Source organism: Schistocerca cancellata, chromosome 7, assembly GCF_023864275.1.
Source record: "Schistocerca cancellata isolate TAMUIC-IGC-003103 chromosome 7, iqSchCanc2.1, whole genome shotgun sequence".
Classification (NCBI taxonomy): domain Eukaryota; kingdom Metazoa; phylum Arthropoda; class Insecta; order Orthoptera; family Acrididae; genus Schistocerca; species Schistocerca cancellata.
Window position 1 is genome coordinate 1,690,669 of NC_064632.1, and position 27,989 is coordinate 1,718,657.

The 27,989-nt window shown below is 37.2% G+C and overlaps 1 protein-coding gene across 1 annotated transcript in view; it reads right to left on the bottom strand.

Annotated features, from left to right (window-relative positions):
- LOC126092475 (sister chromatid cohesion protein DCC1) overlaps window positions 1-7,345 on the bottom strand; it is a 119,824-nt gene extending 112,479 nt beyond the window's left edge. Inside the window, exons 1-2 of the mRNA XM_049908090.1 lie at window positions 7,244-7,345; window positions 6,977-7,153 (exon numbers count right to left, since the gene is read on the bottom strand). Of these exons, the coding sequence (XP_049764047.1) occupies window positions 6,977-7,153; window positions 7,244-7,260 (194 nt within the window). The 5' untranslated portion in view covers window positions 7,261-7,345. The remainder of the gene's footprint in view (window positions 1-6,976; window positions 7,154-7,243) is intronic.
- Window positions 7,346-27,989: the final 20,644 nt, after the last annotated feature.

The following is a 27,989-nucleotide window of genomic DNA, read 5'->3' on the forward strand; positions in this document are numbered from 1 at the left end:
TGTCATTCCACTTTAAACTGCTTTGTGTGTCTACTCATAGATATTTTATGGAAGCAACTACTTCTAGCGATTGTTCTAAAAACATGTAACTGTTCAATAATGGGTCTTTCGGTGTTTGTAGATGTGATACATTACATTTGTTTATGTAAGGAGTCAATCGCCACTCCCTCACCGGGCACCGATCCTCTGCAGGTCTTCCTGCATTTTGCTACAATCTTCTAGCACTGAGATTTCTCTGTATACAACAGCATCATGTGCAAAAAAGCCTCTTAGAACTTCTGATCTTATTTACTACACCATTTATACATACAGTAAAATGTAATAGTCCTATTACATTCTGCTTGGGGCACGCCTAAAGGTACTTTTATGCCTGAAGATTTTTCTCCATTGAGAATGCTATGTTGTGTTCTGTTTGCTAGAAGCTCTTCAGTCCAATCACGCAATTGTTCTGATATTCGGTACACTCATATTTTTTCTTCATTAGGCAGCAGTGCTTAACTGTATCAAATGCCTTCCAGAAGTCAAGGAACACAACATCTACCTGGGCACTAGTATCTAATGCTTTCTGGGTTTCATGTAAGAACAGAGTAAGGTTTCACACGATGATTGTTTTCGGACCCTATGTTGACTCCTACAGAGGAGATTTTCAATCTCTGGAAATGTCATGACACGTGAGCATAAAATATATTCCAAAATCATATAACAAAGTCATAAATAATAATATATTTGTATGGAATGTAGCCATGTATGGAAATGAAACGTGTAAGATAAATAGTTTAGACAAAAAGAAGAGAATAGAAGCTTTCGAAATGTGGTGCTACAGAAGAATGCTGAAGATTAGATGTGTAGATCACATAACTAATGAGCAGGTATTGAATAGAATTGAAGAGAAATTTGTGGCACAACTTGACTAGAAGAAGGGATTGGTCGGTAGGGCATATTCTGAGGCACTAAGGGATCACCAATTTAATATTGGAGGGCAGTGTGGAGGGTAAAAATTGTAGAGGGAGACCAAGAGATGAATACACTAAACAGATTCAAAAGCATGTAGGTTGCAGTAGGTACTGGGAGATAAAGAAGCTTGCACAGGATAGAGTAGCATGGAGAGCTGCATCAAACCAGTCTCTGGACTGAAGACCACAACAGCAACAACAAAACAAAGTCAGAGATATAGGCCCTCAGTTTTGTGCATCTGTTCAGTCTCTGGACTGAAGACCACAACAGCAACAACAAAACAAAGTCAGAGATATAGGCCCTCAGTTTTGTGCATCTGTTCGGTGTTTTTGTGAATCTGTTCAGTGAACCTTCTTGAAAATAGAAATGACCTGCATTTTCCCCCAATCGTTAGGACTGCTTTGCTCCTCCAGAGAACTATGGTATAGCACTGTTAGAAGAGAAGTAACTTCTCTTGCATTCTCTACAGAGAAGCACATTGCTATCCCATTACGTCCGGTGGTCTTTCCTCCGTTCAGCAATTTCAGTTGCTTTTCTGACGCATGGTCACTTATCTTAATATGTGTCACTTTGTCATTTCTGTAATGATGTAAAGGAGAAACTACAGTGCAACTTCCTCTGTGAAACAGTTTTGGAAAAACACATTTAGTGTTTTGACCGTTTCTGTGTCATCCTCCATTTCAATGTAATTATGGTTACAGAGTACCTAGACAGATAACTTTGATTGGTTTACTGATTTAACATAAGACCAAAACTTCCTAGAATTTTATATCAGTCAGTACCAATAATTTCACTTTGAAATTCATTGAATGCTGGGTCCATGGCTCTCCTTACCCTAATTTAGGCTTTGTTTAGTTTATCTTTGTCTGTGAAGCTTTCATTGTGTTTAAATTTGCAATGAGGCTCTCTTTAGTGATCGTCTCGTATAAAAATTACTTTGAGCAAAAAGTTAGAGAACTAATGTCTTACACCTCCCAGCAACAAACAGACCTGAACTTTTCCAGTGAGTTAACACAGAGGAAGGCATCAGTGATCATAAGTCTGTGATAGCATTAATTACTACAGGTGTTGTAAGTACTGTTGAGAAAGGTGGAAAATAATTTTGATTAGCAAGAGTGACAGAACACACATTTTCAAAGTATCTCAGTAACCAATATCAAAAACTCTGTGCTGATGGGATGAATTCGTGGAGCACTTTTGGATAAAATTCAAAATCATCATTTAATATACCTTAAACAATTACGTTTCAAACAAGTGCTTATAGGATGGGAAAAACTCACTGCCATTTCATAGCCTAATTGGAAAGTTGCTATGGAAACAAAGAGAGTGCCAGATTTAAGAGAAGTCGAAACCTTGTTGATAGACAAAATCTAAAAGAAGCGACAATGAGTGCAGCAAGAGAATCATTTAATGACATTAAAAGTAAAATTTTGGCAATCGATCTGATTACATCCTTAATAAATTTTGGTTTTATGTAAAATCAGTAAGCAGATTGATATCATTTATTCATTCACCCAGTGATCATACCTGAATTTGGTCTTCTGGATATGTTTCACAACAGAAGATCGTAGTGTGGTCCCTCCTCTCAACCATCACACGAATGCCAAAATGGCAGGTATCAAGATAAGTGATCATGGAACAATGCAACTACAGTCACTTAGTACTTGAAGGGCATCTGGATCAGATGAGGTACCCAAAAGATTCTATAAGAGATTATGTGAAAGAAATTACTCCTTTAATAGCAGCAGTCTATTGTAGGTTGGGGAGCAACAGAAGGTATCTAGCAACTGAAGAAAGTGCACGTCATTCCAGTTTTCAAGAAGGATCACAGGGTAGATGTAGATGTAGATGCACATAATTACAGACCTGTATCACTGACACCAATCTGCTCTAAATTATGGAACATGTTTGAAGTTAATGTATTGTGATGTTTTTGAACAGTAAAAATCTCAATTGTAAAAATCAACAGGGATTCCAGAGACAGAGGTCTTATGAAATACCCCACTCTGTTGGCTCCTGGGAATCAAAGTATTGTATGTATTGGCACTCAGGGTGATGCCATGTTCCTTGACTTCAGGAAGGCACATTTTATACAATTCTACAATGTCATTTAGTAAGAAAAATATGTGCTTCTGAGTACCAAACCAGATTTGTGACTGGATTTCAGACTTCCTTTCAGAAAGGACTGAACAGAATGGAATTCATGGGTGTTCAGTTAATTTCCGAAATACCCTAAAGTGGAATGACCACATAAAACAGTCGCAAAAACATACGTCAAACTGAGATTCATAAGAAGGGTCATAGGGAAATGCAAGTAATTCATGAAAGACGTGGCTTACCAAACATTTGTCTACTGATTCTTCATTATTTCTCATCAGTCTAGGACCCTTACCAGATTGGATTAATAGCAGAGACAGACAAGACCCAACAAATTGCAGCATGTTTTGTCACAGTATTGCTCAGTCAGTGTGAGATTGTTATGAAGATACTCAACAAATTCCAGTGGCAGAAGCTACAAGAGAGGCATGGTTCATCACAGAGAGGTTTGTTATTGAGATTCTGTGACAGTATGTTCAGTAAAGAGTCAGATAACATACTGCTTCCTCCCACATAAAAATCAAAACATGACCACAACAAGAGAACTCAAGAAATTAAAGCTAAAACAGGATTTACTGACTGTTGTTCTTCCCACATGCCATTCACAAATGGAATGGGAAAGGTATGATTGGATAGTGGTACCAGAAATATCCTCCGCCACATAGCATCATGTGCCCTGCAAAGTATAGTTACATGTTAGGCGTATTAACAATTTCAAAAAGATACTTTACCTCGCATGTAATAGACCACAAAATTGACATGCTTCACATAAACTGTTACTGCTCGCTTTGTTGCTGAATTAAATACTTATTTTAGCTACACGTCTCAACAATAGTGTTACAAAACGGTGCTTCTTAAGTCCTGAGTATTTATTTATTGCTTACAACTAACATAACACTTCTACATTTCCTTGCAGATTTTCAAATACATTCGTTCAGTGGTTTGTAAAGCATGTTTGAAAATGTATACGTGTTCGACAAGCTGACCACCGTCACAGGATTACGCTGTTTCATTTTAGGTACCAATTGTCTTTACTGACAAATTTACATACATTTAAACATAAAACCCATTTGACGTGGCCAAGGAAAAATGTATCAACACAAATACGTACTTATAATTAGGTTTGGCCTGCTACTTACGTAATACAGTGTTTGCCGCATTTTACGCACCCCGGATTTGGTTAATAATAATAATAGCTTTATTCAACATCGAATGGTACACTGCACATGTACAAAGAAACAGTAATGATTAAAGTTATTTGTACAATACACAAGACACATTCTTCTGAATACGTTATTAATTTACAACAAAATTACAATAAGGTGTTTACTTATTTCTATTCACATAATTTCACAGAGCATTTGTTGTTCTTCATATAAGTATGGTACTCTTCTAATGTGTAGAAAGGGTGTTTTACTAAAAATTTCTTAAGCTGATGTTTCAGTTTAATTGTAGGAAGAGCCATGACTGCTCTAGGCAGTGCATTAGCTAATTTTATACCTGCATACTGAGGCCCCTTTTCGTAAAGTGCTGTTCTGTGGCTGCCAATGTAAAATCTTTCTTTATTTCTAGTATTGTACTGGTGGAAATCTGAATAAGTGTTTGGGTGCAGTCTTTTCACAAGCAATATGGCTTTTAGAATGTATGTGTTTATAACAGTTAACACCTCTGTTTTTGGAAACAAGTTGCGACAAGTTTCCCTATATTTTGCTCCACAGATTATTCTCACACCCCTTTTTTGAAGAACGAGTAGCTTATCTAGATTAGCTTTAGTTGTTGCCTCCCAAATTTCAATACCGTAGTTCAAGTGAGAGGAGAAAAGAGCATGGTATGCAGTCTTTAGGACTACGGTGTCTCTACAGAACTTGCTAATAGTACTGATTGCAAATATATTTTTTGACAACTTAGTTGCTAGAGAGTCAATATGTGTGTCCCATTTCAGGTTGCTTTGGATTGTTACGCCAAGGAATTTTAAACTAGACTCTTTCTTTACTAATTCGTTGCCCATGTATAATTTAATTTCATTATTCAAAATACTTTTGTTAAACTCCATCAAACATGTTTTACTGGTGCTTACATTTAAGTGGCTTTCATTAAAAAACTGAACAATTTCTTTTGTCACATTATTACACTCAGCCTCTAGTTCATTACATGATTCCTTTTTACATACAACGGACGTGTCATCGGCATACAGAACAATTTTGGAATTTATAGTACAGTATTTAATATCATTTACATAGATCAAGAACAGAAGGGGGCCCAATACCGAGCCCTGGGGCACCCCATATTTTATGCAAGTGATTTCTGATTTGTAGACACCACTTTCCGTTTTAAGTAGAACAAACTGCTTTCTATTGCTCATATAACACTTTATTAGGTCATAAGCAGTGCCTCTAATGCCCATGTTCCATAGCTTGTCTAATAGGATGTCAAAGTTCACACAATCAAAGGCTTTTTCCAGGTCTAGGTATACACCTGCCACATGTTCCTTGCTTTCGATACCCCTAACACCTCTTCAATTAGTTGAGCAGCTGCAGTGCTAGTTGATTTACCTTTTACGAATCCATTTTGATTTTCGAACATCAGGGTGTGTTTGTTAAGAAAGTTTATAATCCTGTTGTATATAACTTTCTCGACTATTTTGGAAAAGACAGGAAGGATTGAGACTGGTCTGTAGTTTTCTATTTTGTTGTTGTCACCTTTCTTAAAAATTGGTGTTACCTGTGCTATTTTTAGTCTGTCTGGAAAGGTGCCTGATTCTATTATATTGTTGACTGCTGCAGACAGAGGTAAAGACACATTTTGGCTACAGGCTTTTAAAACATTAGTATTTAGGCCATCATGCCCAGCTGAATTAGAGGGTTTTAGAGAGCTAATGATGCCCATTATTTCTGCACAGTTTGTGGGGGCTAGATATATACTATGGTCACATGTATTACCTTTAAAACTATAGTACATGTTTTTATGTTTGTCATTTATGGCTTCCCCTACGGAAGAAAAATATTCATTAAAAATATTTGCAATTTCCAGTTGGTCTTTTATGAGCATGCCATTGTGGTTAATAGTAAAGTCCATACAGGATTTGTCATTGCCGGTTCTAAAACTGTTTATGACTGCCCAGATGCCAGTAGTTACGTTGTGTGAGTTTTGAAGCTTGTTTGCAACATAGTTGCTCTTGGTCTGTGTAAGTAAGTCCTTATAGTGTGCTTGATATATTTTGAAGGCTTCCTTTAGCTCAGGAATCTCTCTATTATTCAGCATTGCACTGTGGAGTAGTTTTAATTTTTCCCTCGCTTCAGTGACATTACTATTTACCCAAATATTTTTGTTTATATTTTTTGTTTGTTTCATTTTTGTGATTACAACTGGGCATGTGGTATCAAAGCAGTTGAAAGTATCTCTCACTGTGTGAACGACGGCAACATTGCGTGTTTAAGTATTTTGGATATTCTCACTTCTTGTTACCTAACGGGATATTGTACATTCAATAAAAAAAAATATGTATTTAGCGGACTCGAATAGTTTGAATATCTTATAAATTAGATACACACACAGCTCCCAGCAAGCTCGTTACTAGTATCTGGATTCTTGCACGCATTATCTAGTGATACCTAATGCTTCAATGTGCTGACAATAAAACTCAGTATTAACTGTACTGAAATTTGTACAATTACATTCACAAACACAATAACTGATTTCGTGATGACACTGCCTCCTTGCATAACGTTTTTGATGGAATGCACAAATTACGATTAGTGACGAATAAAATCAAGGATCTACAAAATGGCTGTTCACTAACTTTAAAAGTCTTTATCGCGATGAACATCACCCCAAGCCATGACTTTTATATCGTGTCAGTCACATCTAAATAACATTCAACACGAATCGTTAACACAGTCATGACAGCAAAGTTATTTGGCCTCACCTGTCACCTTCTTCTAGAGTATTCAGTAATTTCGTGTCCAACTGAAACAATCTATAGTTTTCCACTGCCTCGCTGCGAGAAGAGAAGTTCAGAATCTGTGTTACAGGAAGCAACTCACTTTCTTCCAACTTCGCATGATGTATCACCGTCCTAATCTCATCTATTGTCCTCTCGTACCTGGAATAATATAGAGTGTAAGGACTACTTGTCATACACATTAAGCAATGTAACAAAAAATTGATGACCTATAAATAAATACTCTAATACCTGACAGTTTCAGCCATAACACAAACACGCGTAAACACTGCACTTTACACTTCGCGCCAAATATTGTCAAAGCAACTCAGTCACTCAGATATAAAACCTCAAGCGATAGAAGCTCCATGCATTGGAAACTTGCGAATGCATCATCTCTCCAAGCATCGTGACAAACAGCTCACCTGAGAAACACAATACACTGATACAGGCACACGGAATGCCAGCTGGCTTAACGGTATTGTATTTATTGGCCTTAAGCGTACACCATGTAGTGTGCACGTACACAAAATATGACATCGATTGCACTTTTAAATGCTAAATGGTGGATAATAAATAAATAAAAAGAACCTTGCATAAAATATACAGGTACTGACAGAGGATTGCTGTTACAATAATAGTTAGTAACAAGGGACCCTTAGATTTAGTTATAAGTTGGCACAGTGGATAGGCCTTGAAAAACGGAACACAGATCAATGGAGAAAACAGGAAGAAGTTTTGTGGAACTTTTAAAAAATATAAGCAAAATATACAAACTGAGTAGTCCATGCGCAAGATATGCAACATCAAGCCGGCCGAAGTGGCCGTGCGGTTAAAGGCGCTGCAGTCTGGAACCGCAAGACCGCCACGGTCGCAGGTTCGAATCCTGCCTCGGGCATGGATGTTTGTGATGTCCTTAGGTTAGTTAGGTGTAACTAGTTCTAAGTTATAGGGGACTAATGACCTCAGCAGTTAAGTCCCATAGTGCTCAGAGCCATTTTGCAACATCAAGGAGCGTGTGAGCCTAAGAGCGCCGTGGTCCCGTGGTTAGCGTGAGCGGCTGCGGAACGAGAGGTATTGTATTGTATTGTATTGTATTTTTATTGATCCAGGCAATCATAGTATTGTACAGCTGTACATATGATATTGGATAGGTCGAGAGAGCTATTTACAAGTAATTTTTACAAATTGATTTTTACATTATTTTGTAGCAAGGAAATTATCTATCTTAAACAAAACAGTTAATACAAATTTTTACACATTGATGTTTACATTATTTTGTAGCAAGGAAATTATCTATCTTAAACAAAGCAGTTAATAAAAATCATATAATTGTAAGATTGTACATACGATATTGGACAGGTCAAGGGAACATATTTACCGGTATTATTTAATAAATTGATTTTACATTATTTTGCAATGAGGAAGTTAGCTATCTTTAACAAAACAGTAAATACAAATGTTGTATGGTAAAATACAAACAGCTAATACAAATGTAATAGTAAAGTAGTCCAGTGTATTTCATAGACATGCACAGTATATAATAATCCAGTATATTTCATAGACATGCACAGTATATAATTTTCAGACCTAATTGAACATTTCTCATATTGTTTACATTTTTAACCCCTTTCAAAAAAATGATCAACTGCATAAAAACAATGGTCCAAGAGATATTTTTTTAACTTATGTGAGAAGGCTCTTGGGTTCTTTGTTGCTTTGATTTCATTGGGTAAATTATTATACATTTGTATCTCAACATTTAAAACACTTTTTTGGTAGCAGGTAGTTCTGGACTGAATCATATGTAGGTCAGATTGCTGCCTTGTTCCATAGTTATGAATATCTCCATTGAATTTTAGTGTGCAGTCATTGTTTAACAGGTATGACATGACAAATGAGACGATATTATAAATGTAAGCAGAGGGCAGTGTCATAATGCCATTTGTTTTGAAATGTTGTCTGCATGATTTGTAATGTCTTAGATTACATATTATGTGTATTGCCTGTTTTTGCATTTTGAAAATATATCTACCTCCAGGTGAATTCCCCCAAAATATGATTCCATACTGTAATGTAGAATGGAAGTAAGCATAATATACATGTATGAGAACAGATTTTGTGACTGATTTTTTGAGTACCCTTAAAATGTAACACACAGTTGAGAGCTTTTTTGAGATATAATTTGTGTGAGTCTCCCACTTAAGATTTCCTTCAAGCCATATGCCAAGAAACTTGACAGAGTCCACACACATAAGCTCTTGGTTATTTAGAATCACATCAGGCATTTCTTGTTTTTGGGATGAGAGTCTGAAGTTGATGTACGTTGTTTTTTGTATGTTTATAATCAGTTTGTTCTCGTTGAACCATTTGCTGAGTGACAACATAAGCGGTTTAATTTTTAGGTTGAGGTCCTCTGTATCAGTACCTGTTATTAGTATACTTGTGTCATCGGCAAATAGTGTGGTATGTCCTGTAGTAAGCTTCTTGCTTATATCCTCAGTATGGGTCCCAGGATTGAGCCTTGTGGCACACCATATCTAATGGGCATTGTGTCAGAGGAGTGGACAGTAGATCGATAGGTGGTTGTATTCTTTTTTTCAAAATTAATTTCAACTTCTTGAAATCTGTTTGACAGGTAAGATTCTAACCATTTGTTTGCAATTCCTCTTATACCTTTATTTGCTAACTTCTTAAGGAGTATGGTATGGTCAATTACATCAAAGGCTTTGGATAAATCTAAAATGATACCAGTAGTGATTTCCTTATTATCCAGTGCTTTTAAGGTTTTGTTGAGATACTCATAAATAGCTGTGGTAGTTGTCTTTTGCTTTCTAAAACCATGCTGGTGTTTTGTCAGTAAGGATAGTTTATTAGTAAAGTCTTCCAATCTGGTGTAAAATAATTTTTCAAATATTTTTGAGAATGAGCTGAGTTGTGCTATGGGCCTGTAATTGGCTACATCATTTTTAGAGCCCTTTTTGTGAAGTGGGGTAATTTTAGAAGTCTTTAGTAGGTCAGGGAAAACTCCATTTGTAAAGGATGCATTTATTATGTGGGTGGGGGTTCTACAATGGATTCTCCACATTTCTTTACAATTAAATCAGGAATGTTATCACTACCACAGGAGTACTTATTCTTTAGTCCTTTTATAGCTGTAAGTACTTCAGTATTGGAGACTTTGTGAAGAAACATTGATGCCTGTACTGGTATGGTTTCTATTAGTGTTTGGTGTTGTGTATTTGGTCTGTTGTTCTTTATCAGGTTTTCTGCTATTTTGCTAAAATAGTCATTAAAACCATTTACTATTTTTTGGAGATCTGATGTGACTTCATCATTTAGGTTTAGTTTTAATGTTTTGTTTATAACCTGCTGCTTACTGTTTGTTTCATTTTTTACAACTGTCCACAAGCCTTTCATTTTATTGTTAGATTCCTTTATAAATTTATCATTGTATAATTTCTTTGCTTGTTGGATAACTTTTCTGTAGATTGCAAAATAGGTCTTACAATATGACCTAAACTGATCATCGACGTCATGGTGTTTCATGTGATTTTTTAAGTCACGCTTTTTTTGGCTGGAAATCCTTATCCCTTTTGTTACCCATGAGTTTGTGTATTTGTTTCCGATTTTCCTGGATTTCAGTGGAAATGCAGTATTGAAGTGGTGGAGAAATGTTTTATGGAAGGAATTAAATATGTAGTTTACATCATTTTCTTTATAGACCTCTGCCCAGTTTTCAGCCACTAACAGATAGTTAAAAAGCCTTATATTATCATCATTAAATTGCCTTTGCATTTTGGTTATTGTGGGATATTGTCCTATGTAATTTAAATTCGCTGTTAGTATTTGGGATTCATGGTCACTGTAATCTGTGCTGATGACTTCGATTGAGAGGTGTAGTTTGTCTGCGTTTATGAAAATCTGATCTAGAGCTGTTTTTGAATTTTTTGTGATCCTGGTTGGTGTGTTTACGGTTGGGGATAGGTTGAATGAATTTGTAATATTCAACAATTCATCTTTGTTTTTTCCAGGTGTGAGGAAGTCAATATTAAAGTCTCCACTTATTAATAGATTTTTGTTTAGTGAGTGAATTTTTGTGAGTAGTGCTTCGAGGGAGTGTTTGAAGGTTTGGATGTTCCCATCAGGGGCTCTATATACATTCAGTATCAATAGGTTATAGTCCGTTAAGATAATTAAGGAGAATTCATAGTCTGTTTCTATTTGCATATTATTGTACTTTGTGAGGCTTTTGTATCTTAAATATTTTTTGACATAGATTGCTGTACCACCTCCCTTACTTTTGTTCCGACAAGAATAACCAGTTAGAGTAAATTCGCCAGCTGGCGTTTTTTTAATTGTGTCTTCTGTTAACCAGTGTTCAGTAATAAAGAGAACATCTAAGTGTGGCTTTGTTTTTAGGAAGAGATCTATTTCTACTAACTTATTATACATTGACTGCACATTATGGTGTAATATTTTAAAGGATAATAGTGACTGTTTCCCAATGGAATGATTTTTGACACCACTCACCGGGTTTTCTTGTAGTTTTGGTTCATGAAGATTTTGCTCTGCATCTGTTTTCCTTCGGTTTGCTGCTAGCAGGGAGCTACTGGTGTTCTTGCCCATAAAAAATCCTGGCTGTAGGCTGGAGGTCTGCGTTTTCGTGTTGAAGATCTTGTCACAGTTTCCAGTGGTACTGATTTGGAGTGTGGCTGCACATTTTTTGCTGTTTCCACTTGGATGTCGTGGGCTGACTGATTTGTGGCACTTGACGAGATATTTGCATAGGATGTTGGTGGTGACTTAGTGCTGACTGTGGATACCTCCTTCTTTTCTAAAACTGTTTCTGGTGTTTTCCTTGATGACCCTGACTGCATATTCACTTTTGTTGTTGTTACTGATGGCTCTTCAGCTCCTGGTGTTGCTGTTGGTTCAGCTGCAGTATTGCTCATTCTCCTGAGATTGTCCACCAAATTAGCTTCATTTGACCACAAATATCTTTGATGTCCTGGTGTAACACGTTTTATGGCACTTCTTGTTACCAGTGGGCTTTTGATGGCATGCAGCAGATTAACACACAGTTTCTTTTTCCCATTTTTATGTAAGTGAAACCCATGCCTGGTGAAGTCTTTCCGTTGGAGGAAGCTATTTACATCTAAAACTCTGATGTGTTAACTGTAAGATGCCTTCTGCATCAAGTAACTGTTCATTTGGTAGATCTTGCAGTTTTCATTTGGCATGTCATATCTATACGGTATTGTACATAGAATTAGTTGTGTGTGACTAGTTTTTGCGATCGTTTCATCTAGTGATGTCATAAACCCACGTTTTGATCCATTAATATCGTTTGCACCAGCTAAGACGACAACATAATCATTTTGTCCTAGACTAGACGTTTTGTTTTGTATATTGCATGTTGTTTCTTGGAATATAGCATTTGGCTTTATCAAAGATGTAAAATTATAGCTGGTTGTTGAAATTTCGTTCAGTACTTTTGCACAGTTCCTACTGTGACTATCTGAAAGTAACAGTACCTGTTTTTTGTTATTTGTAAGCTGACTCATGTTCGTGTTTGTTTTCAACTTACTGCAGTCATTTTTCTTAACCATTTTTAAATTACACGAGAAGTGTTCAGAAGCACTTTGTAGGTTACCTGTATTTACTGTTTCACATTTTTCATGTTCACTCTTCTTCAATGGAGCGTCATTTCTTTTGTTAGTGCAAATATTTAAAACAACATCACTGTACAAATTTCGAACTTTTTCCTTATGTGGCGATTCAGAAAGGTTTTTGATCATGCTTTCCAGTAGCAGAGCATGTTGTCTTGTGGCTTGAAGTTCTTTCCGCAGTGTTTCTAATACATTGGTTTTGCGATTTTCACGATATATTCCAGTCGCATCTAGATAACCGTTGCACTTTGTTCCACAAGCACACGATATGTTTTCGAGATTTACTTTAGCAAAGCAGTGTGGATGATACCACATATGCATCACTGGGCAAGTTCTAATACCGCTTTTTACTATTTTATCACACGATATGTACTTTGTAGACGCTAAATACTCATAGTTTACCGAGCGATTTATTACTACATCAACGCGCGCCGCCATCTTGTTTATTGCTCCCTGGTTCAAGTCTTCTCTCGAGTGAAAATTTAATTTTTTATTTTCAGACAATTATTATCTGTCCGTCCGTTATGTTTTCATCACTTTTTTGGGAGTGATTATCACATCCAGAAGAAAACCTAAATCGGGCAAGGTAGAAGAATCTTTTTACCCATTCGCCAAGTGTACAAGTTTGGTGGGTCAACAACATATTCCTGTCATGTGACGCACATGCCGTCACCAGTGTCGTATAGAATATATCAGACGTGTTTTCCTGTGGTGGAATCGGTTGACCTATGACCTTGCGATCAAATGTTTTCAGTTCCCATTGGAGAGGCACGTCCTTTCGTCTACTAATCGCATGGTTTTGCGGTGCGGTCGCAAAACACAGACACTAAACTTATTACAGTGATGTCAATGAATGAACGGACAGATGATAACTTTGCGAAGATAAAAAAAGTAAACTTTTCACTCTAGGGAGGACTTGAACCAAGGACCTCTCGTTCCGCAGCCGCTCACGCTAACCACAGGACCACGGCGCTCCTTAGCTCACCCTGTCCTCGATGTTGCCTATCTTGCGCATGGACTACTCAGTTTGTATATTTTGCTTATTTTTTCATAGTTCCACACAACTTCTTCCTGTTTTCTCGATTGATCTGTGTTCAGTTTTTCAAGGCCTATCCACTATGCAAACTTATAACTAAATCTGAGGGGGGGTGCGATGGGGAGGTTCCCTTGTAAGTTACATGTTCCATGTATCATTTTACATGATAGATCGTAATAACGTGGAACGAGTCATTATACATTCAAATTACAAATTAATTTGTGCATATACACTCCTGGAAATGGAAAAAAGAACACATTGACACCGGTGTGTCAGACCCACCATACTTGCTCCGGACACTGCGAGAGGGCTGTACAAGCAATGATCACACACACGGCACAGCGGACACACCAGGAACCGCGGTGTTGGCCGTCGAATGGCGCTAGCTGCGCAGCATTTGTGCACCGCCGCCGTCAGTGTCAGCCAGTTTGCCGTGGCATACGGAGCTCCATCGCAGTCTTTAACACTGGTAGCATGCCGCGACAGCGTGGACGTGAACCGTATGTGCAGTTGACGGACTTTGAGCGAGGGCGTATAGTGGGCATGCGGGAGGCCGGATGGACGTACCGCCGAATTGCTCAACACGTGGGGCGTGAGGTCTCCACAGTACATCGATGTTGTCGCCAGTGGTCGACGGAAGGTGCACGTGCCCGTCGACCTGGGACTGGACCGCAGCGACGCACGGATGCACGCCAAGACCGTAGGATCCTACGCAGTGCCGTAGGGGACCGCACCGCCACTTCCCAGCAAATTAGGGACACTGTTGCTCCTGGGGTATCGGCGAGGACCATTCGCAACCGTCTCCATGAAGCTGGGCTACGGTCCCGCACACCGTTAGGCCGTCTTCCGCTCACGCCCCAACATCGTGCAGCCCGCCTCCAGTGGTGTCACGACAGGCGTGAATGGAGGGACGAATGGAGACGTGTCGTCTTCAGCGATGAGAGTCGCTTCTGCCTTGGTGCCAATGATGGTCGTATGCGTGTTTGGCGCCGTGCAGGTGAGCGCCACAATCAGGACTGCATACGACCGAGGCACACAGGGCCAACACCCGGCATCATGGTGTGGGGAGCGATCTCCTACACTGGCCGTACACCACTGGTGATCGTCGAGGGGACACTGAATAGTGCACGGTACATCCAAACCGTCATAGAACCCATCGTTCTACCATTCCTAGACCGGCAAGGGAACTTGCTGTTCCAACAGGACAATGCACGTCCGCATGTATCCCGTGCCACCCGACGTGCTCTAGAAGGTGTAAGTCAACTACCCTGGCCAGCAAGATCTCCGGATCTGTCCCCCATTGAGCATGTTTGGGACTGGATGAAGCGTCGTCTCACGCGGTCTGCACGTCCAGCACGAACGCTGGTCCAACTGAGGCGCCAGGTGGAAATGGCATGGCAAGCCGTTCCACAGGACTACATCCAGCATCTCTACGATCGTCTCCATGGGAGAATAGCAGCCTGCATTGCTGCGAAAGGTGGATATACACTGTACTAGTGCCGACATTGTGCATGCTCTGTTGCCTGTGTCTATGTGCCTGTGGTTCTGTCAGTGTGATCATGTGATGTATCTGACCCCAGGAATGTGTCAATAAAGTTTCCCCTTCCTGGGACAATGAATTCACGGTGTTCTTATTTCAATTTCCAGGAGTGTAGTTAGATTCTGAATATTTCTAATTTTTTTTCGTTACGAAAAGAAGAAAAGATATGCAGATGTGAATTAGTAATTCCTACCCACCACCTTCTACACATTACAGCAATATAAATTCTTCTATGGAATAGAAGGAGTTGTTAAGGAGAAACTGTCTCAATTGGTTTTCAATGTTTGCGTTACTGTCTGTCAGACATTTTATATCACTGGGAGAGTCATAAAAAAAATTGCGGCAATTTGCACTCCTTCTGTGCTGAAGACAACCCTAATGTTGAGTAATTAATGCCGTTTTTCCATCTGATATTGTAATTGTGTATGACATTCTTATTTTGGAACTGCAATTGATTATTTACAACTTCATGAGGGAATAAATGTATTGTGAAGTACTATTCAGAATGCACGATGCCTTAAACAGATGTTTACAAAATGATCATAGGTGAGCACCACACATTATTCTTACAGCATGTTTCGTCACAAAAGACTTTCTTTCTTAAAGATGAGTTAACCCAGAATATTATCCCATATGACGTTACTGAATAAAATATCTCAACTTTCTGATTTGTCTTTCCTGAAGATTTGCAATCTCCTGACAAATGATGAGGGTAGTAAGTACTATATTCAAATGTTTTTATTTTATACTTTCTGACATGTTCCACATCCACGAGAAGCATCTCATTTTTTGGGTCTAAGGAACGAAACCTGAATCTAATCTTATCTAACTTCAAATGATGAAGTTGTTTTAGGAGTCCCAAAATGTGCTTTTCCCAGTTTAAATTCTATCATTGTGGACACCTAAGAACTTTGAAGTTTCCACTCTATTTATTATGCGCTACACTTATCATTTGAATAGTACCCATTGATGTACAGGACTGAATATGTTGTAGCTTTTTGAAATTGGGGTATTACCATTCACAGAAAACTAGTCAATGATACTTTTTAGAACTTTATCTGCCATTTCTTCTGTTTCTGTATATATGATTATAATGCTAATGTCATCTGCAAAACGAACTAATTATGCTTGTTGTATCTTAGACGAAAGATCATTGACATATATAACGAACAATAGCAGACCTAGGATTGAGCCTTAGGAAACCCCATACATGATTTCTCCCCAGTCATAATTATGTCCTTGGACTACATTGGTGAATTACTATGCATGACTTTCTTCATTCTCTTGTTTAGATATGACATTATCCACTAGTAGGCTACACCATCAATCAGTAATATAATACTTCAATTTATTTAGGAATATATTGTGATTCACACTGTGTCAAATGTCTTAGATAGGTCATAGAAAATACCAACTGGTGCTATTTTATTATTTAATGCTTTCAAAATCTAGTGAGCGAACATGTAGATGCACATTCTTAGTAGGGTAACCCTTCTCAAAACCGAACTGTGATTTGCTGAGGATATTACGGTTGCTAAGATAAGATACTACACTAGAATACATCACTTTCTCAAAAATTTTGTAAAATGACGTCAACACTGAAACATGTCAGAGCTACTGACATCTCTCTTGTCATCTTTCTTAAAGAAGGGTTTAACAACAACATATTTCAGTCCCTCTGGAAAAATGCCTTGACTTACTGATGCATTACATATTTCAGATAAGATTGAGATTATGATATGAAAACAAATCTTTAGTACACTATTGGAAACACCATCAAAACCAGATGAGCACTTTCTTTGAGACAATGTATAATTTCCTTAATTTTAGAAGGAGAAGTTGATAATACATTCATATGATTCAATTTTGTGAAAGTTACATTTTCAACATTCTGCTGTGATTTTTCCTTTGAACTGTTTGTCCCTATGCTTTCTACTGATTTAAGAAATGATTATTAAATGCATTTGCTACCCATAACTCATTATTATAGCTCTTCAGTTCAGTTCAGCATTTATGTTATCTTATTCTGTGGCTGGTCATTCTGTCTTCCTTTTCACTGCATTTTATATAGCCTTACGTTTGTTGTCAAAGTTACTGTTTTCTGATGTTATGTGCATGTTCCTTGATTATTTAATAATCTATTTTAGTAATTTTGCATAGTTTTTTCAATTTATGATATGAATTTATCAGGTAACAGATTAAATTTACGCTAGCATTTGATTCATTATAAATTTATCACAGCAAAAAATCAGCGAAATCAGATCTAAGACAGCTATGAAATAAATATAAGTATATACACCAATGTAAAGAGAAAATTAAGATGAGTATTTGCGTCTAAATGCACCAGAGGTCAGGTAATTAGTTTTTATGGTATTTATGAAGTTTTAGAAAGATTCATAAAGTTGAAAAATTAACAAAACCTTAATGCTTCTAGTGAAAACCATGTCTCAATGAATATCACTCGAGAAACTCTAGGAAATAATGCTCTCCGAATTTTTGTAACTTTAATAGAATTTGAATGATAAGCCAATATTTGCCTTCCATGTCATAAAAAACCGTGTCTGACATAAAATAATCTATAGATAAATAAAAGAGTGACAGTATATTAAACAAGACTACAAATATATTTATTTATTTCACTGTATTTTTAATTATGTAGTATCTTATTTGTAATTTATACCATAGTGATACAGTTGTTGATACATTTAGAACTAGTTTAGTCAGTGTATCAGTGTACTTACAATGGTAGAATTTTAAACGTGAGAACATTCTACACTAAACTGATGAATTGTTTGTATGATTATCGTATAAAAATGTCTTGCCACAACAAAGCGGAAGTTATAAAAGGCATCAGCCATCTTGGCTCAGAATCAGTTGGTACATAGCATTGGTAGAGATAGAACCTACGCTGAATATGTGCCGAGTTGTTTGCTTCATAAAAGTGTCGAAATTTTTCAGACTTCATTTTCGACACTTTGAGTAATTTCACTTGACACTACTGTAAACTTCGAATGTATTCAAGGACAGATTCAGGGATCTGTTATATATCACCGTACAGGAAGCTGGACTTCCAATTTTTCTGGGAGAAGTTGGGGATCTGTGATGTTTTCCGGGAACCCAAGTGGAACTTTGAAGTGTGTCTGAGGCGGACTGTGATCTTTGTGAGTACCATCACTGAACTTAGAACATTTTCTCGTAGGCTCACTGGAGCTGAGAAGTGTTGACCTTATATCCTTTCGTGGCTTACCTTGAGAGGGAGTTGAAATTTCGATAACAAGCACTGAACTCCAGTTAACAATAGGTCGACTTGCAATATTTTCGGTAACTAAATTGTTTGGGTCCTTAAATTATGAACTCAGCTTGTGGTCCAGCATTTATTTTCCCATAGCTTACTGGACTTAATCTCGAACACTAATATAGTGATGTCTTTAGTGACCATTTGTATAAATATTTGTTCTGGCATTGAATGAATTAAGAAATTTTGAAGAATAACGAACTTTACTTACTTTACAATCAAAAACCCATGTGAGGTGTGTACATTATTTAAATTACAGTAATATGGTCCATATTTCATTCAAATATGCGTAGTCTGTATAACAATTAATTAGGTGATGCAACAGATTTGTGATTGCCCCTCAACACCAGAATTTAGCCAAATAATTGTAAAAATCAACCACACATCTTGGATCTTTGACTTGCTAGGACATTTTATTTTGAGTTATATTAAAAGGCTGCAACTGAAAATGATTTATGTTAATTCTAGAAAGGGTAGGCATGTAAACAGTCTCTTGATTATAGAAATTCAGGCAAGTGTTGAAATATGAAAAAGCTGACTTGCACATCACCATAAAACAAACGATTTCTCTGACTCTGTTAGTTTTTCTTAATTTCTTACTGGACTTATTGATACTTAAAATCTGACTATGCCCCCCATAAAAATACAAGGGGTTACTTTATTTCACTTCAAACATTCAACAAAAAAGGATCAGAGAATTACACCTAATTTTGCTTATGAGATGTTGGGCTTATTATGAAGGAGTACATTAAGAAGTTGATGGCACTGTAACATGTAAGTCTTGGGGCTCCTTTTTAATAATCTGTATGGATGATTTAGATATCAAATATCGTTGATCTGATATGAGTATAAACAATGAAACTACACCCTAATGAACATAATCTATAGGAATGGTCTCCACTTTACATAAATTGAAATTTATCAGCATATCAGCACTAAACAGGAATTGGAGAAGAGGGGAATTGGTTCCTGAAAGAACATTTGGTTTACTTGTAGGACATACCAAAGTCACACACTCGTCCATTCATTAGAGAAATGAAAATGAAAGTAAATTCCGCCACCGATAAACAGTGTGGAGCCCACTACATACTTGGCGGGGAAGTCTTCTCTTTACCCTGGAATTGTCAGGCGAAAAATAGTTTCAAGAACAGTCTGGCTGGGTGTGCGGGACCCAATAAATAAAAAACTTATAAGAAGTGATAAACATTATATTTACATCAAAATACTAAATTTTATTTTGTTCAGGTAAAACTATATGCTACAGGGAAATTATTTCAATTTTCTGAATTATACAATAACTGTAAAATAAAAAATTGTAAAACTTTCTTCTTTTAGTACTGTGCCAGCATCAAGACTGAAATTAACTCGACATCCACGGAAAAAATGGGTCCATTTAATATGACACTTTGTGCAGTGCCATTAGTACCAAGTTTATTCTCCAGGCTTATTATGTGTTTGTAGACTGGCATGCCCCCGGTTCGCGATGTATGCTCCCCGGTTAATGGCTGATGCTACAGATCACACTTTATTAATAGTTATAGTACAGAGTTACATCACCAGTTAGAGTTACATTTTCAGCAAGTACACCATTCCTTTCACCCATACATGTATTTTTTCATCATTACTAACTTTACGACAGGAGCGGGTATACAATGTAAAAGGCTTATTACTATATACATAACTAGATCTAGATTGGGACTTAGCATCTATTCCACAATGCCAGTGCTTGTAAGCAATGACATCTCAGTCGGCGAATGATTCCAATCCAGGTGGAGCGGTATTCTCACATCGCACAATAGCTAGTGTAAACGATCCACTTCCAGTACTCTGTAGAAAGTGACAGCACAAACACGCACTACTTCATCATTCCTTTTCCCAATGATATATTTCACTGTCACTGTTTTCTTCCTCTTTTAGATTCTGGATGTCCACTATTCTGCACTGAGGTGAAGAAATGTTAAGAAATTTTAACAGAAACTTATCTTGGTCCATTTTATTTGATGATGTCACATGATGAGAAAATTGAGAAATATCTTCATAATAGAGTTCAACAGATTTGCAATTTTTTATTTCTGTAGCTTTTGTCGTCTAAATGTCAAATCTATGATTGTATTTAATGATAGTTTCCTATTCACACATTTTGCTTTATGTTTCAGGTCGATGTAAGCTATTCTTGAAGATAAGATTAGATTAGTTTTGGTCACTGAGATGTTGACATGAGTTTGCTATAATCAGGGTGTGCGAGCCCCAGTGCAACTGGGAAATACAGAAACAACCTGGAAATTTTTTCATCTGGGAGAATACTGGGAAAAACACAGGATTTAGATTTCCAGGAATTTTTCACTGTTTTATTTTAGAGTTAAATTTTTGTAATTTTGACTGGTAAGTACTGATACTATGATACTCTAATAAAGAATTTTATTTTAGCCCACTACTGCAGAATAATACTGCAGCAGTAAAACATAATCAAGAGAAAAACACCAATGCAAAACTTAAGCTACAAAGGAAATGCGCCATTTACAACAACAAAACATAATGCACATACAAGTGTCTGCCAAAAGAAAAATGTGTCAAATGCTTGAGCATGAAGACTGTAATATTTCATAATAGCAAACTGCTTTCAATGAGCGTGACATTACAACTGTTTAAATTAGGTATGTTTGGGTAGTTACCAGTTGCTCATGGGAATGCACAGAGCTGAAGTCAATTATGAGCACCACCTTCACCTGCTTCTCACTGCTTGAAGTGTGGCTTCATTGTGTAAGCAGTAGCTGCATGCAGCCAGACACTGCGTGGAAAAATTTCTGGCACTCCTAACCTGCCACATTCACAGCAGTCAGAGTTGTAGAAGGGAGGGTCTCCATGTGACCCACGTTTTTGTGTCGTGATTTTGCTGTTCTCCCTTAATTTACAGCTCTCATGTCACATGAAAACAAAATGAGTTTCTATGGCCAGGTGCTATCAATTGAATTAAAATTTATTTAAATAATTATGGAAGCCTAAAAAATGTTGTTAGTTTCAGTTTTCTGATCTTATTTCATTTCCATGTTATTGGCAGGCAAGTTTTAATGGCTTTGCAGAACACTGAAGCTATTTTTGTCAGTTTGCTAAAGAAAATGGCCTTTATTAATCTTTTCCACAAAGACAGACAGTTTATTTGAAACAAAGTGTTTCATTCCACATTATTAGCTAGTTTCAACAATTCGCTGAATTTTATCTTCTGGCACATATGGCATTATTCCATAATAAAGAACCTAACGTGAGATAATACAGTAATGGTACTCCAAGAAAACTGGCTTCTGAAAAACCACACTGAAGCCTTTAGCAGAATTTTACATATCTATGTTATGTGAAACACAGTGTTTTTCGAATGCAAGGTATATTTCAACACTAGCCTTGGCATCCCCTCTAGGCTTGACGTTATTCCTTAATTTGTGTTGTTTATGTTTGTTAATATACAGATTGCCATTCTTCAGTAAATTGTGGACTGGCAGGACACCATGTTTTATCATTTATAATTCCCCACAAAGCTTTATATTTACTCCTGGAGTAGAATATAAACTGCCAGTCATACAGTTTCTTGGCTTCACAAGTAACCTTGTTAATTTTTAGAATGGAATGTAACAGTGTAATGAAAAGGATAGTTGATAATCACCATATAATGGAGACGCTGAGTCGCAGAAAAGCAGAACAAAAAGACTGTCCCACAATTTGCTTTTGACCAACAAGGCCTTTTTCAAAATTAGACAACATACACAGTTGCACACACTCACAAAAATGCAACTCTCACACACATGACCGCAGTCTCTGGCAGCTAGAGCCAGACTCCAGTCTGTTCTACAGTTCAGAGGGAAAGTATACTTTAGATTAGATTAGATTAGTTTTTCGTTCCATAGATCCGTGCTGAGGAGATCCTCGTGGATGTGGAACATGTCAATTTCTTTTAAGCTGAAATAACAATACTAATAGTATGAATGTATACAATACATCATTTGTTTCTATTAAACAATTCGTCATTGGAGTAGAAGGAGATGGCCACTAGTAAGTCTTTGAGACTCCTTTTAAACTGATCATTATTTGTTACTAATTTTTTTATGTTTGCTGGCAAATTATTGAAGATGAGTGTTCCTGAGTGGTGGACCCCTTTTTGAACTAAAGTAAGTGCTTTTAAGTCCTTGTGCAGATCATTTTTGTTCCTGGTATTGTATGTATGAACTGAGCTGTTTGTTGGAAAAAGAGATATATTATTTAGGACAAATTTCATTAAGGAGTAAATATACTGAGAGGCAGTAGTTAGTATACCCAGTTCTTTGAAGAGGTTTCTACAGGACGTCCATGAATTTACTCCACAAATAATACGTATTACACGCTTTTGGACTCTGAAAACTTTTGTTTGACTTGAAGAGTTACCCCAAAATATTATACCATATGACATTATGGAATGAAAGTAGGCAAAGTATGCAAGATTTTTAATTTTTTTGTCGCCTATGTCTGCTAACACTCGAATTGCAAATAGAGATTTGTTAAGGTGTTTCTGCAGTTCTGTGCTGTGCTCCTCCCAACTGAATTTATTATCAAGTTGTAATCCCAGGAATTTAAGACTGTCAACCTCTTCTATCTGCTCTTCTTCATACCTTATGCATATGCTGGGTGGAAACCTCTTACAGGTTCTGAATTGCATATAGTGAGTCTTCTCGAAGTTTAATGTCAGTGAGTTGGCTTTAAACCATTTATTAATATCCATGAAAATACCATTAGCAGATCTTTCTAGAACTACACTCGACATACTATTTATTGCAATACTTGTGTCATCTGCAAAAAAAACGAACTCTGCTTCTGGCAGTATAACTCATGAGAGATCATTAATGTACACAAGAAAAAGCAATGGCCCTAAGATGGATCCTTGTGGGACACCACATGTAATTTCTTCCCATTCTGATGATGACTGATGACTTAATTCACTAGTCCCTTGCACTGACACCCTTTGTTTTCTGTTAGTGAGGTATGACTTGAACCATTTTGCAGCACTGCCCGTGACACCATAGAATTCTAATTTACTTAAAAGGATGTTGTGGTTCACACAATCAAATGCCTTTGACAAATCACAGAAGATACCTGCTGCTTGTAATTTGTTATTTAATGAATTAAGTACATTTTCACTGTAGGTGTAAATAGCCTTCTCGATATCAGAACCCTTCAGAAATCCAAACTGTTCTTGATAATATGTTATTTGTGGTCAGATGGTTGAGCAGCTGCTTGTACATTACTTTTTCTAAAATTTTTGAGAATGCTGGCAAAAGTGAAATCGGTCTGTAGTTTGATGGTATCTCTTTATCCCCTTTCTTGAATAGAGGCTTAACGTCTGCATATTTTAGCCAGTCAGGAAATGTCCCAGTTATAACTGACTGGTTACACAAGTAACTTAGAATTGTACTAAACTCACAAGAACATGCCTTAATTAACTTTGTTGATATTTCATCGTACCCACTAGAATGCTTTGTTTTTAAAGATTTTATTATGGAAGTTATTTCTTTTGGTGAAGTGAGTGATATATTCATGTACTTGAAGCTATTTGTGAAGGCTAGTTTCAGATATTCAAGGGCATTATTTACTGATCCTGAAAGTCCCATTCTATCAGTAACGGATATAAAGTACTTGTTAAATAGATTTGCCACACTATGCCCATCAGTTACTAATGTGTCATCTACCCTTAGTGCTATTTGCTCCTGTTCCTTTCTGGTTCTACCAGTCCTGCTCTTTCACTATATCCAATATTGTTTTTATTTTGTTCCCTGACATTGCGATCTTCTTCTCGTAGTGCATTTGTTTAGACGTCTGAATTACTTTTTTTAATACTTTACAGTATTCCTTGTATTTAGCTAAATCATCAGCATTGGAGCTATTCTTGGTCGACAGATACATTTTCCTTTTTGTCTTACAGGAAATCTTTATTCCTTGTGTAATCCATGGTTTTATTATAGACTTCTGTTTAATTTGAGTAACTTTTAGAGGAAAACAGTTTTCAAACATGATACTGACATTGTTCATGAATGTGTTATATTTTTCATTCATGTCATGAGCACTATAAACATCTTTCCAGTTCATATCTTTGAGCAGTTTTCTAAAACACTCAATTTTTGGTTGATTAACTGCTCTTCTGTACTCAGATTTAGCAGTCTTGATAATCTGCTTAGAATTTACATCTAAAACAAGGAGCTGCATGTCCATTTATAACAGGTTTTATGATATGATTTTGTTCCTTTGATTTGTCTATAAAAATGTTATCAATGGCTGTCCTTGAGGATTTAGTGATCCTAGTTGGAAAGTTTACAGTGTGAGTTAGATTGAAAGACAACATTACTAACTGCAGTGGATGTTTACTGGAAGATTGCATTAGAAAATCTGTATTAAAGTCACCAGCAATCAAAATTTCTTTGTTTCTTCCTGTTAAATAACCCAAAAGAGCTTCTAGATGATTTAAGAATAGATTATAATTTCCTGCAGGTGCTCGGTAAATAGTTACTATTATATAGGATCTGTTATGGAACTCTACTTCTGTTGCACATGCTTCTACATGCTGATCCAAACAGAATTTATTAATGTCATTGTTCTTGAATTTATAGCAGTTTTTAATAAATGTGGCAACTCCTTCTCCATCCATATCTACTCTGCAGAAGTATGAAGCTAGCTTAAATCCTGAAATTTCTAACATATCTATACCAGTGGTCACTTGATGTTCAGAGAGGCAGATTATGTCAATTTGGTTAGATGAATTAATTTCATCAACTTTATTTCTGAGTCCCAGAATGTTCTGGAGTAATAAAGATAACTGATACTGCATATGAATGGGATTATAACTGCTTTGTCGAAGATGAACTGGCAGTTTATGATTACTTCCTGTTAAACATTGTTTAAATGGAGGCTGTATGCTAAAATTTGACCGCTGTTCATCTGTTTTCTCTGCCAGTCTCTCTTAAATCTCGTTTTCTTTCCCCCTTCCCTATCCTAAAAAAGGGTCCCTCTGACACCTGTGACCACTGGTATCTTACCACTTGTGACTGTGTCCCTCCTTAAGGTTTCTGCAATCAACCCAGACAGTTTTCCCTTCCCTTTCCTATTGAGCTGAAGGCCATGCCTAGTGTAGTCCCTCCTATCGATAGCATCTACAGGAATCAAACCAATATGGGACCCTACATCCGTCCTAAGCAGCCACTACAACTCCAAGTTCACCCTCCCTACGGAAGAGTTCAAATGAGGCCAATCATGGCGTCTCAACACAGACACAAATCCCACACTCGAATGCTTCGTTGCTGATGCTATCTTCACCAGGTCACTCTCTATGGAATATTCAGAGTCTCTGTCAATGCTATTTCCCGGACCACCCACTACAACCACAGCATCCTCCTTTGTGAAATCCTTGCATAAAGAACCTACATCCTCTGTTACCTGACCCAGATCTGCACTAGGCTTGAAAAAGCTTGACTCGGTATTTTCTCCCATTGGAACATACTTTGACCTGTTTACCATTTTCAGAATCACAAGAATCACCATCCATTCTGTTTCCCTTTGCAATGCATCTTTGTAGACGTACACTTGAGCATCAAGTGAATACTTGTCTGAAAGTAAGCTGCAGGTTTTCCGATGACAATGATGTCTGGTTGCGACACTATTCCCCACCAGTAAATATTGTTACAACAATGAGTAACACTGTTTAAAATGACCAGTATATTCCACTATTGTTAACTACTTGCTATGAAAAGAGAGTCGAGACACGATAAAGTAATTTTATTGCATTTGTCGACTTTTGCTATAACTATAAGAATGCACATATAATTTTTGCTAAAATGTCGTGATTTGGAGAGTCCATATACATGACAGTAGACGACTTTTGACAAAACATCTAACTCAATTTTGAAATTTTTCCATACATCTAATTTTGAAAAATCGCTCCTCAAGTGGTCTAAGTATGTGAGTGTTCGTTCTACACTGAAGAGCCAAAGAAACTGGTACACCTGCCTAAAATCATGTAGGCCCACACAAGCACGCAGAAGTGCCACAAACGATGTGGCATGGACTCAACTAATGTCTGAAGCAGTGCTGAAGGGAACTGTCACCATGAATCCTGCAGGGCTGTCCATAAATCCGTAAGAATACGAAGGGGTGGAGATCTCTTCTGAACAGCATGGTTCAAGGCATCCCAGATACGCTCAATAATGTTCATGTCTAGGGAGTTTGGCGGCCAGTGGAAGTATTTAAACTCAGAAGAGTGTTCCTGGAGCCCCTCTGTAGCGATTCTGGACGTGTGGGGTGGCGCATTGTCCTGCTGGAATTGCCAAAGTCCGTCGGAATGCACAATGGACATGAACGGATGCAGGTGATCAGACAGGATGCTTATGTACATGTCACCAGTCTGAGTCGTATCTAGACATATCAGGCATCCCATATCACTCCAAATGTGATGGCTATAGTGGAAACTCAAAGGCTGGAAACAGTTCTGCATGCTGAGTTGATTTCCACTCTAATGTGTCAAGAGCTGCATCAGCAGGCATGTTTGAACGCTGGATTGATTTCTATTGCTACTCAGATGTATCATACACTGCATTAGATTTGTCAAGGAGCTGTTGTGATGAGAGATATATATGAAACCCTTCAAAACACACACATAGACACTATGAGTAATAATAAACGTCATGATTGAGGTATGATTTAATCCTTACAGTAGACTGTACAAGTCATTTTTTCTGTCTGGAGCTGGTAGATCTCTGATAGTACTTCATGATGATAATCAGCCTTTAACTTTGTTGCACTGAGCATTCTGAGTCTACCTGATGGATGTATGGTGTGGAGGAGTAGTGGGATGGGCTACTACAGCACCATGAAAATTGTAACAACTTTTTTGGACTGGAGGTGTTGCAGGCTGTGCACATATCCTTAGTTGCACAAACTTGGATTCTGATGTCGTCCAAGACTACATAGATCACCATCTCGAATTGCCATCTTGAATTCTAAACTTTTAACTGTGAAATCTGTGCCAGTATCCTCAGATTTGTCATATTGACTTGCTCATCAAGCGCACTACACTAAGATCAGTCATCTTGTATTCAATTTTTAGGACAATTGTTACAAGTATGAGGCAATTTGTTAAAGTGTATGGGTAGTTTGCTGCTATTCTGGCGTAATACCTTATAGTTTTGTTGGTATTTTTCTACAATTTATATGGAAATAAGGGATAATTGTTTGAGTTTTGGGGAGCTTTGTTACAGTTGTGAGGAGCATACGGTCACAGTTTGGGGCAATGTGTTACAGCTTTAAGTCAGTTTGTCACAGTTTAGTGGGAACTTTGTTACAATTTTAGAGTGTTTTGTTACAGCTTGAGATTAATTTGTTATAGTTTTGGGACAAATTGTTACAGGGGTCAATTTTTTACAGTTCTGGAAGCATTTTATTAGAGTTCC